Genomic DNA, 14,452 nt, shown 5'->3' on the forward strand with positions numbered 1-14,452 from the left:
ACTGTTGTATGGAGCATCGCCCTTCTGTGAAGAAACCTATGGACACTAACGGGAGCTAACCCATGATGCTTTCTCGTCGGCTTTCAGTAAAGTGAAGTGTACTTTCCCTTGAATTTCTTACTGTTCGGTTTATTCTTGTTTGTATCGATGTTTGCTCTTGTCTGATAAAGACACTTTCAAGTAGAATGTTTATGCACATTTTTTGGGGGTTAATGATGTCTGATAATAGCAATAGTGTGAAGTACGGGTAATGAGTGGGAATGGTAACAGTAATGTGTCCGGTAAAGTTAACAGTGAGGAGTAATGATGTTAATGGTAATAAGCGATGATTGTGATATTATGTAATGTTATGTGATGGTAACAGTGTGTGGTGATGGTAGCAGTAATATGTGTTGTGATGATAATAGTAATGTATGTGGTGACGGTAATGAGTAGCGATGGTGATGATAATGGTAGTGGGTGTTGGTGTTGGTGTTGGTGCCAGTAATAAGTATGGCGATGATAATAGTAATATGTAAGACAGCGGTAACAATAGTAATCGTGAGTTTGGTTTTAATAATAAATATAATAATATAATATGTTGAATTTGTATAGCGCTTTTTTCTCATCATTACAGGCAGGCTCAAAGCGCATACTAAAAAGAAAAAGAAAAGAAAAACACACAAACATAATAAGAATGGGAAAAAAGTTGTAGAGTCCCTGTAGATGTGAAATATTCAGGAGAATAGCAAAATAGTAGTGTGTGATGATGATATTGTTTGAAAACGGTCATTTGACGTGTGTAATGATTGTAATAATGGTGTGTGTGTGTGATGTAAGAGAAATACTAGTGTAAATATTGACGGTAGCAGCAATGTTTACGGGAGAGTGACGTCCCTTTACCTAGCTCTCTACAGTGAATATTTTCCTTCGTTGTTCGTCGTCGCCCGTTGATCTGCGCCAAGTTTTGTGTCTAATTAAGGTGACCAGACGTCACGCTTTAGGCGGGACAGTCCCGCTTTTGACCTCTTGTCCCGCCTGAATATCGGGCGGGACGCCCAATGTCCCGCTTTCTGGCTTTCTGGCAAGTCCATCAAATGTCCCGGTTGTCTTTAAAAATCACTGTTTTCGGCGTTTTTTGACGGTGACGACACCATCATCGGCACGTGTCCCGCTTTCGCCCCCGAAACGTCTGGTCACCTTAGTCTAATGTTAATCTGTGCATCTGTTACGCTGTTTGCTATGTTCCTGGATTAATTTATAAGTCTTTTCTTGTTCAGAACATCTTATTTCTCTTGCTACATCTGCGCCGTCTCCCCGTTACTTAGATCTGTGCATCATCGGCGTCGACTTCATAAAGGAGGATAGAATTAATTATACTCAAAGAGTGAAGATGCAAGGCAAATAAATTTGCTTAAATTAATAAATTTAGAATTCATCAGGTGGTTAACTTGGAGTGCATTCGGTTGGCTCACAAAATACCCTGTAAGCAGCGCTTGAAGCGAGACAGCTAACAAAGGTTGGCACACAGAAAGACAATGAAATTCATTACCAAGCTCATCTTGATTAATAATAATAATCGCAAAAATGTGTATCGCACTTGCTCACACTCCTAAGAAGCATGCTCTTAGCACCTAAGAACAAGAACGAGACGTGAGCAACATACGAGGGACAGAAGAACAAACAGCATATGAAGTAGGGAAGAATAAACAACAGTACCTATCAAAAACAAAACAAAACAAAACAAAACAAAAATACCGAAAATGCAAAGAGGAACCAAGTAACAAGAAATAAGATTGTCATGCTTATGAAAAAGGACGACGAGCAGGAAAAAACAATAAGCGGAAAAGGTGGAAAGATGGGAAAAAGGACTGGCATTGTGTGGACTGTTGTTATTTATTCAGGACATTAACAATCATCATTTAATTACATCTAAGGGGCACGTGTTAGGGAGGATCTCTTCATCAGCAGTGCTGACTTTTCTAACTAGTGCACTAATTCCTCATGAGATGGAATGTAATCTATTGTCTTTGTATCAGATGAGTTTAGAAGTCTCCAATATAATCTTGAATTCTTACATTATTACTTCTAGTTTAGAGGGCTGTTATGTTTGCAATACTTATTATTTAGAATGGATTTATAACTTGTAGGCTTCTTATGACTAGTTCTCTTCTCATCGTCTTGGTCGTCGTGAATGAAGTCGAGTGATTCTTTTTCTGACATCGAAAATTACAAGTCGTAATATGTATTCATTATCTCAATGAGCTATCGTAACTTTAATTTCTTTTTAAAAAAAAATCTGATCTGTTTAACATAAACTGAATTTTCCCGTGGGACGTATACCACAACACCGACGAGGGTTTTGATTATATTTTTAGAATACTTCATTCAAAAAATCAAATCATTATCTTATAGCGGGTGCTGAACAAGACTGCAATACTTCTGAAGGCGTGTGTCTACTGGCAAAGTCGGCATCTTCAGCAATCTCAGTACATCTCTGCAGGTCATTACGAACAAGTATTGCTACACCTCCGATCTGTATTTAAAAACTTTTCTGCTTTTCATAAAACATATAAAGCCAGGCTCATCAACCTCATCAAATCACATCGTTTCGATTGTAGAAGACGAACAATATGCATTTCACAAACAGCATCATGTAGTTCCGGGAAATGTTTTTTTTTGCGGTGAGATCACAAACATCAGGGACAAGTAAGGCAGACTTGACAACTGAGGGCTGCAAAACTCATCAACTGTCAATCTTTTTTTTTTTTTAATGCAGTTTATCTATATTTAAAACAACATTTGGAACCCCGTGGACACTTCTTCATGTTTATCCCAGGGCACCACTGCCACCGTTTTATGACGACGCTTCGAGGGATAAAACATCCTCGGGATCTTAAAATAAAGATATCACTCCCCTATCCCCCACCCACACTTCAAGTGAACAATCACTGGCAAACCGATGAAGAAGGTGAACATATTCGTTTATAGTCTGTAAACTTTTTGTTTAAAAAGATCAAATGCCATGCACACTAACTCCCACAACAAGGAAGCCCAAGAAAAAACACAGCCCTCACAAAAATAACAAATTAACCGAGTAAATAAAACAAATATGAGCGCTAGATATATATATATATTTTTTTTGAAGTCTTGCGACTTTTGAAACGCACACACATACACAATGAAGGTGCAGCATTGTAATAAGATGCAGGAGGAACTGCGCCCTGCTGCGATAAATCTTGTGTCGCTGGTCGTAAACTTTTCTTGCCCTCGGCACAAGAAGTCACGTGATGGGACATTCCATGGCGGCCTGACAGCAGGTGGCACAGCAGGCAAGCTCAGGGGATTGTCTTCTAATTTTTATTATGCGTGAAGATTTGGACAGGAAGGAATGTCAAAATATGTCACATGCACACGGACACACGTACCACACACACACACGCACAAACACATACACACGCACACACCTGCAATCTCTCCTTTTAATGTAAGCCCCTCACTTCCGTTACCCGTCTGTCTTTCTCACACTCGTCCTGTATCTCTCTCACTATCGCATACATATTCAGCTGAGATGTCACACTGTGTCCGCTGTCATGGCACTGTCACGACCACCATCACTATGCGACACGACACTGGCAGTCTCCCGAGGATGTCAGCTCCCCCACGTCGTCACAGTCACGTTTGTCAGTGAAGCCTAACGACAGCTTTGTTTCACACTTACACTTTGTGATCTCTCTCCCTTCTGGAAACATTTCAAGTTGTTTCGTCAACGATTAAACTGGGAAACTGTTTTGAGTTTTCAGCAGTCGACGTAAGTATTACAGCAATTATTACTTCGTTCTTATGAATAAGCTTTCAACATTCACTGTCATATAAAACTTACATTTTCTATCAGGAACTTTTAATTTATTTACCTTTTATTTTTTATTTTTATTTTTTCCTTGGCGTACATTGTTCAACCTGATTTACACTGAATTAAATAAAAAATATAATAAAAATAAAATTAAAAAAATAAAAAGCTGGAAAGTGCTTCTTTTGTAAACTGAGCTCCACAACTTTACCATGTCTCTACACACCGATACTAAGAATGTTTGGAAATACCTTCTAGGTTTATGTTTAAGGATCAGTCGAATACCCTCGTTAAAGATGTCAGCAGAGTTTACACCATGAGATCATAATTATGTTCTACCTTTTCATCAAAGGATGCAATGTGTAACAAATGAAAAGTGAGAGCTATGACTAAGCTACAGGTCTTTTATATTACACATATCATCCATGTTATTACCTTAATAATTATTATTATTATATGGTAATTAATAATTAATACAATATTGGAAGTAACCAATGAGATACACAACGGCGTAAGTGACAACACCTGCTGTGAGAATAATAAAAGTGTTTGTTACAATGTCAGAATAGTTGCATTAATAATTGCTCTAATTGATGATTTCTAAAAAAACAGAAGATTACCAGATAGTTGACTGACTGGAGTGGGTAGGTGGGTATAAGAACAAAAGGTTAGCAGAAGTTTGTGAGTTAGCATGAGCTGTCCACCCAGCCCTAGAGGCGCGGGACAAGATTGGAGACTGTGACAAAGGTAAATGTTACAAAATATTTGGTGTCAGCACAGATGTCACTCAGAAGCCTCTTCGTTTAAAATAATGCATGTTACTGTACGTTTGAGGATGAAATATTTCACTTTATATCCCCCTGATACGTGCAGGTGCTCCCCCACACCCATATGCCCACCCAACCTCTAACCCCATCCCCAACACACTTGGGTGCGTGCACACGTAAACACACCCACAACCATACCTATCAATGCATCCCCATTCCAACCCACCCCACAACACACACCGAATGAACACACAGGATCAGCAGCAAGATAAAATGTTGCAGGACTTACATGATGACGTTGCGAGGGCGCACAATGACGCAACGTCCGCTGCGCTGGCATTCGGAATCGTTGTCCAGCAGACAGATGCCCACCATCTGGGAGGCTGACCATTCCGTGGACGGGAGATCTGACCGTTACGACGTCAGCAAGAGCCACACTGTATGTTCTTGGCCTCGTACAGCTAACATTTACTTCAGACAAAACAAACATACACGTACACATGCACGAGCGCACGCGCACATACGTGACGTTGGTAAGTACTAGACGTTTGTGCGCATGCGCCAACACGAACATCACATTTTATAGAATCATGACAAGCAAAATCCTTCTCTCACTCCTCCATATTTCTAACTCAGTCATTATTTCTCCTCACCCAAGCCTGAGTGAATCACGTTTGTTTGTGGGATCACGACATTCTCGTGATATTGCGTGTTGGTATTTGTAACAACAATAGCTGTGGGCAACACAACCGGGACTTGAGGGGGTGGACCACAGATTATTCAAGTGTGCATCATCGCCTCTCTGGTCTTAGACATCGAATTCGTCCTCCTATTTCTCCTGTTCTCTCTCTCTCTCTCTCAGATATTAAAAAAACAGAGGCTGCATTGATGGATATTTTCGTGGATATTGATGAATATAAGTGGTGTTCCTAATACCCCTCCACCCACACACACAGGCCTGACGAGAGGGGGGGACAGGGGGGTCTGGTGTACCCGGGCCCGCGGCTGTCAAGGGGGCCCGGTCTTGGTCAGTGGATTTTTTTTTTCTTCTTCTCCTTTTCTTTTTCTTTTAAAGAAAGGTCTAAGGACAGAACACCCAAGCATTACACATGCAGAAGATGAGTTTGAGTGTAGATATTGAGATTCGAATTGTAAACATACATTATATACTGGGAAAATAATTTACGATTACAAGTACAAGGGGCCCGGAGAGGTCTGTCCCGGGGCCCGGGCTGGCTCTCGGCGGCCCTGCACACACAGTCTCTCAATCACTCAAGTACAGCAAATATTAACAACAAGAAATACGGTTATGACTAAACCCGATTTAAATATTTATTTTTAAAAAAACTGCCTACATTATGATATACCGTGGCCATCTGTCACTAAGTTTGCATGTTTGTACATTTTCAGAATCCGGGCATTTGGAGCAACAAAGGTGATAAGTTAGTGAGAACACGCGGTAAAGGCTCTAAAGACAGTGATGCCGAGCCAGTCTGTACCTGTTCTGGGTTCCTCAACATCCTTTCAAGGTACCACCGAGCGTCTGTGCATCTCTGTATGATTTTGTAGACATGTTCATCACCTGTCGACCTGTCGCAAGCTTGTATTCTCTATTTACTATTATTATTATTACTATTCTCTACCTACACAGACATACCTTACCTAGCGGCCCTCTGTTGGCAGGTTTGCAGAACGTACCTCAATGCAGGGCGTCCCCAACATCCGGGCCTCTACCTCCATAGCAGGAAGACTAACATGGTCGTTTCTCTTCCTCGTCTGCATGACTCTCCTGTCCGGACACCTGTATTATCTGTGTTACTCCTACTACTCCTACCCTAAACACTCCGTCATAGAGCTCGGCTTCAGCGCCCTCGTCTTCCCCGCCGTCACCTTCTGCAACGTCAACCCGCTCAAGAAGTCGAAGTTGCCGGAAACACCCGAGCGCCTCCGGACGCTGGTCAGCCGCACGGATCCTGAAGAAATCGCCAAGAAAATGGTGAGCTGATCCTGCTTTTCTTCTAATGCCTTTCGACGTAATGCCTTTCGATGTAAATGAAATTATTTTTGTCATCAACTGGCCAAAAATCAGATGATTCTTCCGGCGTTCTGTGACCTGTAAATGATGGAATAAACAATCTTTTGAAAGTACAACACGTTCTCAAAGATCATAATATCTGATAGTAATTATAATCTCCTTTCCCCCCAAAAGTAAAGTATTCAATATCCGACATTTATTTTATTGTAAATTATTTCTGGGTACACATTATGGTTTGGGGGCAATTAGCCTTGTGAATATTTTCCCACTGAATTTTAAATATTCACTAAAGCTAGTTCCATTGTGGATAGCAGTTTGTTGGAGAGTAGAATTGTTTGAATTGTCATTATTACAAAAGATTCTGCCTACTTCAAATCTGTAATTTTCACAGACATATTTTAGTTGTGTTGTTTTTATTGACATGTATACAGGCAGGAGCGTATGAACACATTAATGGCCGTCACAAGCGCAGCATCCCGCAAAGACAGTTGACCAGACAGCCCGCCAACATGCCAGCCTCTTACAGTATTCACGATGGAGAGCCTGGTCACAGCTCCACACAGAGGCCACAAACAACCAAACAGGGACATCGTGGACAGTCTAGAACTGTAGGTCGGTGGAAGCGACACAATTCAGAAAGTAAGTGTCGGCAACTTGCTTTGTGTTTATTTATTTGAAAAATACTGTTCAAAGATATTTGCAGTGTTTATTGCGCCGTAAAAGTGTTCATTGTGAGGATTGTGGTGCAGCGTGTTTATTGTACACCATGGCAGTGTGTGTGTGTGGATTGTTTATTGTTTTTATTGAAAGGGTCGAGCTTGCTTGAAAATAATAGTATCTGAGCAAGTTGCTCAATCACTCGTTGGACTTTATTCGAGCAGACCGTGGAAAGTTTCAGAAAAGGGATGGAAGTCTTGTCGGCAACCAGACCAGTGATGAAAAGAATGACAACAGAACTGTCAGACATCTGATGGACCGTGGCGGCAGGGAGAGAAGTCTGCATGACGGCAGCAGTGGTCTCCCTTTGAACGGCACCAGACGCAGCATCGGCACCGTCACCGCCAAAACTCTCTCTGGAAACAAGTGGGCCAGCCAGACGGGCAGCCACACCGTGTTTCCCTTGCTGACACCACCTGCCCCAGCACCATGGACCTGAAACAACAGCAACCTTCAGTCGAAGGTGAAAGTTCACAGGAAGTTCTGCATGTAACCCCGCTCGGTGACCGAAAGGCAAACACGACAGAAACTCCACATGCGCAGAAACAGTCCTCCGGTCGGAAGCACATCTCCTTTCTCCATCACCTTGACCTGGGCATCAACTTTACCAAGGTCAAGACCATGCAGAAGGTACAGAGGAAGGAGGAGGAGGCCGATGAAGCAGACGGCCAGTCGGTGATAAAACAGGCTTTCACGGAGCCCTCCGTCACGGCCAGCATCAGGGAGGAGTTCATCCACCTTTACTCCAGCATGAACAGGTGAGCCATCGGTAATTCGCCTTGTGATTTCCCAGCAGCTTTAATCTATGAAAGGGCAGAGGGAATGCCTTTGGGGTTTTTCCCGAGAAATGACACGACAATGCAAGTGTATGATTAAGGTGACCAGACGTCCCGCTTTAGGCGGGACAGTCCCGCTTTTGACCTCGTGTCCCGCCTGCTCATCGGGCGGGAAGCCCAATGTCCCGCTTTCTGGCTTTCTGACAAGTCCATCAAATGTCCCGCTTGTCTTTAAAAATCACTTTTTTCGGCGTTCTTTGACGGTGACGACACCATCGTCGGCACGTGTCCCGCTTTCGCCCCCGAAACGTCTGGTCACCTTATGTATGATACAAGTCCGTGCTGTGACGGGCTGGCTGGTCACGTGACCATGATGACACGCTCCTTTGGTGATTGCAGGTCCACTCGTGCGGCGGTGGTCACCAGCTGGAGGACATGCTAGTCGACTGTTCCTTCGCTGGAAAGCGATGTCTTTCTGAGTGAGTTTCAACAGTCTTTGGGTCGCCTGGTGGTTTCTTTCTCCTGGGGCTTATCATTACAGGTGTAGTGCCGTTACCCAGGCTGAACATGTGTGGTTCCCTCCTCTGGTCCCCTCCCGGTCCTAGATTATAGGATTCGAGTGACTTATTTCATTCTACAAAAATCCTTCCGTCACAAATCAAGTAATATATTTACGATAATTAGTGGTTTAAAGTGTATTTCAGTCTTTGTTAGGTTACGTTTACTGCAACTTTTTTCACATCTGATTGATGTTCTCATCTACTTGTTTACAGACTCCACTTCCAACTAGAAAACGAGTGAGCAATTCTAAACTTTCTATGTTTCATCTTGCTGCAGGAACTTCACACACTTGTCATCATTTGTGTTTGGCAACTGCTTTACTATAGATCCTCCTGACTTCATTGTCACAAGCAGTGGCTATAGGGGAGGTAAGTTTCCAATCCTCTGGTAAGAAAGGGAGATAATGTCCAAAGTGAGAAAGCAGATGATACTATAACAACCCTTTGAGTAGAAGGGGTGAAAAATTTCCCCACATCGGGCCAGCATTTAAATAAACAAACAAACACAAATTTATCTAAAATTTTAAAAATGTAGACATTAAAAATTAATTATTTAAATTGTTTCGACTGAAAGTGTTTATGTAGCAGTTAAATTTTAATGATGTATTCATAATGCAAGTTTCAGATTAGTTCAAGGGTAGTTTTGATGTAAAAGTGCTGTACTGAAGGAAATAATGTGTGCATTAATGGTTGTGTATCTGTGTGTGTGTGGACAGGTCTCTCGCTGACTGTGTTCCTGGAGAGCGATGAGTACCTGCGCGGCATGACAACAGGTACGGGTATCCATGTGGTGATCCACCCGCACCACACCATGCCCTTCCCGCAGGAGAACGCCTGGCCATCATGGCGGGCACGGAGACCAACATCGCCCTGAAACTCGTGAGTCTCATCTAGTTCTAGTGTTTATGTCAAGTGTCTGTTCATTATGTTAATTAGTTTCTATTCTATTCTATTCCCACGTGATTTTATATCATGTCATGTGCGGACTTCGGGCACCACTTCACTAGAAGTTTCCAGAGTCTCAAATGTTTGCTAATTGTCTGCTTGCAGCTGAACATCAATCGTCTTGGATACCCGCATGGCGTGTGCCAGGATGGAGATGAGTTTCGGAAACAGTACAACGTGACGTACACACGTCGGGTAGGACATACACGTTGGTTACACAAGTGTTTGTCAATATTTGTTTAATGTGCTTGGTGCTGACATTGTCTTCTCTTATACTATCGCCGTGATTTCATCCTTTCATTCTTTGTATTCTTTCTTCTTTATTTTTCTTTCCCCTCCCATTGATATTTGTGTGTGTGCGAGAGAGAGAAAATCAGTAGTGAACGACACAGAGAGGTAACTCTTTCACTTTACAGTTTAACCAATCCACTTACAATCGTCTCCCTTTTGTTGCAGGCCTGCCAGCACCACTGTGAACAGTCCATGATCATGGACCAGTGCGACTGCTATAACGAACAAGGCGGCGAGATTGTTCAGATGGCAATGAACAGTCATCTGAACGTGTGCCGCTCAGAGTCAGGCACGTAAACTAGTCACAATAAACGGCACAAAGACCCGGATGTCTGACAGTGTATTGCATGGAACGCGACAAAACTTGGGACAATAAAGGCCGGACACACACACACACACATATACACATAATATACATACACACACATAATACACATAATACCCATAAACACACACACACACATACACAAGGACGAACTTTGATCAACTTTGGATACGTTTTTTTCTATAACCGACATGTAAACATTGGCAAATCTGGTCAAACGTTTGTCTGCATTTGTTAGCACGACCTCTCTTGATAATTGCATCACTATATCAATCAGCAGTTGTTTAAAATAAATTAATGCATGAAATATGTATGTTCACGTTCATTAAGAACATCAATAATTAATTTATTATCTTTGCTTCATAGACTTGGGCTGCATGTTGAGAATTCAGCGTCAGTTCGAGAGGGGCAGTGTCCCCTGTGGCTGTGAAAACCCCTGCAAGTAAGTGTTTACTGAAGTAACAAGTGTTTACTGAATAACAAGTGTTTATTCAACATGTCTTTATTCGAGTGGCAAGTACTAACTCGTCAACTAAGTACTTACTCAACATAAAACTAAGTATAAAATCAACTAAGAAAAAGTTGCACTTGTTTACTCAAAAAACTAAGTGTTTACTTCTTCGGACAATGTCTTTGGTGGTTCTGATGGTGCTGTACTTTTATCTAGTGATTATTTTCTTCTCTCTTTCTCAGTGAGAAGGACTATGTGAAGACAGTGTCCATGCGCCACTGGCCAGCCGATGCTTACACGGTCAGTTGACTGCACGTTCATGTGTGTGCGCGTTTTTCTTCTTCTTCTGCTTCTTTTTTCTTTTGCTTGTTCGTTCTTTCTGAAACACGTGGAGCTCAACAAATTCTTTTCTTAATGAGGTCTCTTTGATATGCTTCATCCTAAACCCACTCTTTAAATGTAAAATTGATGATTAAAATTTGAGTCAATGGTTTCTACAAAATAGACCATACTTGTCAATTATTATTTTTTTTTTCTTCCTTTCTTAAAACAGCTGCACTATAATTAACCCCCAGTTTGTATATTGGTGTAACAAAATTAAAATGTGTATTCAAAGTAAAACTTTATTCATTGCCTTGTTTTTTTCAACTCCATTCGTCGGAGTTGTGTTGTGTTGTTGCAGCCGGTGCTGGTGGAGACATTGTGTGGCCACAGAGATGCCAGAGAGTGTGACAAGTACAGACAGGCTGACACACGGACCATTGCGTGAGAGGCTAGCTACTCCTCCTTGTCTACTCTTGTTCGTCTGCTGTCCTCTCAGACTCTCATCTATCCATGTAGATACTTGGAGTAATTGCATTCTACCGTTCTGTCGGTCTCTGTGTCTGTATCTGTCCCCTGATCCTTTCCCTCCTCACACACAGTCTGTCCTCGTCCGTTTACAGGGGAATATTCAAAATTTTGCTCTTCTACAGTACACTTTGCTTACTTTTCTTTCATTTGTATATCTCGATGTTCATACTATTTTACACTAAAGATAATTGTGTTCTCATTTTCATCCTTTCTTTCATTACTTTGTCCATTGACCTCATGTCTTCCACTTTTACAGCCACAGCTTTGTGAAATTAAACATCTTCTACGAGGATCTGAACTACGAAAACATCACAGAAGTGGAGGATTATGAGGTGAGGTGTAGGTCTGTCAGGTGAGGGGAAGGATTGTGAGGTAAGTGAGGGAAGACTTTGAGGTGAAGTGAAGGATTGCAGAGGTGAGCAGGAGAATTTTGATGTGAGGATGTGGATGTATGGTCAGGTGTGGGTGGAGGAATTTGTGAAGAAGGCCTTGTTCTTCAGCTTCATCCTGAATGTTGCATCCTTGGTGCTCTATAAATCCTAGAAAATGGCGCGTGGAACAGCGCTAACTCTCGCCATTAATTCTTGACTGTAGTCACAGCTGCCAAATATCTCTCATTCTTGACTGTAGTCACAGCTGCCAAGTCATCTCTCATTCTTTATGTTGTCACAGCTGCCCCAGTTCGCATCTGACGTGGGCGGCACAGTAGGACTGTGGTTGGGTCTCTCCGTCCTCAGCGGCTTTGAAGTGGTGCAATTCCTGATGGAGCTGGCCACCTACCTCCTCAGCTTCAGCTGCTGTCACAACAACTGCCAGCTGCATCGCCAAGCACGCAGACGCGTTCGCAACAAAGAATCTTCCAGAAAACTCAGCGACGCCTTCGGCACAGAGCGGTGGGAGTGCTCGCGGACACGACAACAGCCTCATGGCTCCTGGAGTTCAAGACAATAACGGACATTGTTCTTCTTAATGGGATGCTGCTTTTTGCTTTGGCTGGTTCCACATTTTTCCCGCAAATAAAATCGTTTTGATAATTGCGAGATTTCGGGCTTTAATTGCAATGTCCGCTACTGTCAGGATCTGAAATGTTCCATACTTATATAGACTTATCTGTAGCTAATAATAGTAACAGTTGTAAATAAATTTGGAACTGAGGAAGAGATGATGAAGGGAAGGAAGAGAGAGAGAGACAAAATGTGGTGAGCAGTGAGGTCCTGAGTCCTTCTGCACTCCGACAGTCGGTGTCAGGCTCATCACCTTGGTGCATGTTTGGTACAAGGGTCGTGAAAGGGCAGGAAAGTGATTACCCCTAGACTCCCTAGAGGGAATTTCCCACTATAAAGGAAAAAGGGATGAGGAAGTGTAGGAAGAATTAGGTAATTCTCTCAAGGTTTTTTCTGAGCTGGTAAGCTCTGTCGGATTTAAACCCTTAAAAAGAAAAGAAAAGAAAAGAAAACGGCAGGTAATTGCACCTGGTTGTTTTGAGATCCCTCGACTGATACAAACCCGGTTAACTCGCCTCTCTCTCCTGTACCTTAGGGCACATTGCTGGCATACAGGGTACAGTCACCTCTGAAGGTGCACATCGAAACGCTCGAGTTCCACATGACTGATTCTGAATAGCTGCAGCTGACGAGCTTGTTTATTTACAGTGTATTGTTGTTTCACGCCTTCTCTCAGTGTTGGCACATGTGTGCTTTACTTTCCAGTTTGAGTCACCTGTTGTTTGATATACGACGTTGAATAACTGTCATCTAGAGGCAAATTATGTTGGCCCTGTTTTAGTTGAGAGGCCAGTGACTAAGATGACAGCAACTTCCACCCATGCCGGCCATCGGCCGTGGGCCGTAATGCATTGTTGCTGACAACACGACAAAAGGGAAAGGGGGCGGGGGTGTGATAGTTTCTGGAAGACTCGACGGACTGGACTGGGACTTAAATGGTCGGGGGTTTGGAGCAATTGGAGGTGTAGACTGACATTTTTATGAGATAGACGAGTCAGCGGTAAAGTCGCCGTGTGTTTGACCTGACACTTAATTTTCCCATCCCTTTCGATCGGAGTAATTGGACCAAAGAAAACATAAAATAGCGATAGTCACTTAATTTCACACTCACTCTCCTGCCTGTCGAACGCTCTTCTAGACTCGAACAGCCGAGATACGCTGCACTTTGTTATTACACACTAGCACACTATTTTTTTATTCATGCTTCTATGATTTTCTGTTTATTGGCAAATAGCATTTGACAAGGCAGGAACATTTGTGTCAATGAGAGTGACTAGCGTCTCAAATTGACTGACAATAATGAAGGTTGTGAGAAAAGCTCCTAAAGATTTGAGTCAGCAGGTAAGATGATAATATTAGTATAACTTAATAACTTATAACAAATTTGTTCTATGAACTATTACGATTCAGCTAAAATATGCTAAACATTTCTATTTTTATGTCATTGTCACAAAACCTTCTAATCTCCTTAAATAAAAGCACCACTCGTGTAATTTTAAGGCAATGGGTGCACCCGGTATTGTATGGACTTCTATTACTCGAGCGGACACTGTTGTATTTGTGTAATTGTCACGGACCAGTCTGAGGGGCGGGAGGTTGTTGCCCCTGTCTTTTGTTTTCTTAGAGATTGTTGCCCTTGCCTTGTATTTATGAGTGTGTTGATTGCGTCGTGGTTTCGCGTCAGAAAAACTCGACGTCATTGTTATTGACGCAAAAAAAAAATGACGTAATTTGATAGAGACGCAAGTGAGAAATATTTGAAGACCAGCAGACGGCTGTGAGCAGGAAGAGAGCGTCTCCGGATAGAAAGTGTGTGTGGTGTTCGTTTTGGATATTGTGTGGGTCGATCCCTGCGGATGTATGTGTGGTACCAGCTTTAGGTCATGTGTTGACCTCCCAA

At 42.4% G+C, this 14,452-nt stretch overlaps 1 protein-coding gene across 3 annotated transcripts; it reads left to right on the forward strand.

Annotated features, from left to right (window-relative positions):
• The first annotated feature begins 3,498 nt into the window (after positions 1-3,498).
• On the forward strand, positions 3,499-12,721 carry LOC112574167 (amiloride-sensitive sodium channel subunit delta-like). Of its 3 annotated transcripts, XM_025255052.1 has the most exons (11): positions 7,790-8,106; positions 8,524-8,603; positions 8,962-9,053; positions 9,401-9,563; positions 9,735-9,824; positions 10,086-10,209; positions 10,612-10,687; positions 10,939-10,996; positions 11,379-11,461; positions 11,805-11,880; positions 12,221-12,719. In XM_025255052.1, exons 4-11 carry the CDS (start codon positions 9,528-9,530, stop codon positions 12,497-12,499), a joined length of 822 nt encoding a protein of 273 aa, XP_025110837.1. In that variant the 5' UTR covers positions 7,790-8,106; positions 8,524-8,603; positions 8,962-9,053; positions 9,401-9,527; the 3' UTR covers positions 12,500-12,719. The 3 variants fall into 3 exon arrangements, 2 of the variants coding, with proteins under 2 accessions (XP_025110837.1, XP_025110838.1); XR_003101370.1 differs by lacking the exons at positions 9,735-9,824; positions 10,086-10,209; positions 10,612-10,687; ... (2 more) ...; positions 11,805-11,880; positions 12,221-12,719 and adding exons at positions 3,499-3,790; positions 4,879-5,035; positions 6,007-6,125; positions 6,280-6,592; positions 7,063-7,270 and having other exon boundaries at positions 7,513-8,106; positions 9,401-9,448; XM_025255053.1 differs by lacking the exons at positions 7,790-8,106; positions 8,524-8,603; positions 8,962-9,053 and having other exon boundaries at positions 9,441-9,563; positions 12,221-12,721.
• The last annotated feature ends 1,731 nt before the right edge of the window (positions 12,722-14,452 follow it).

Source organism: Pomacea canaliculata, linkage group LG10 (assembly GCF_003073045.1).
Source record: "Pomacea canaliculata isolate SZHN2017 linkage group LG10, ASM307304v1, whole genome shotgun sequence".
In the NCBI taxonomy this organism is placed as follows: Eukaryota; Metazoa; Mollusca; class Gastropoda; order Architaenioglossa; family Ampullariidae; genus Pomacea; species Pomacea canaliculata.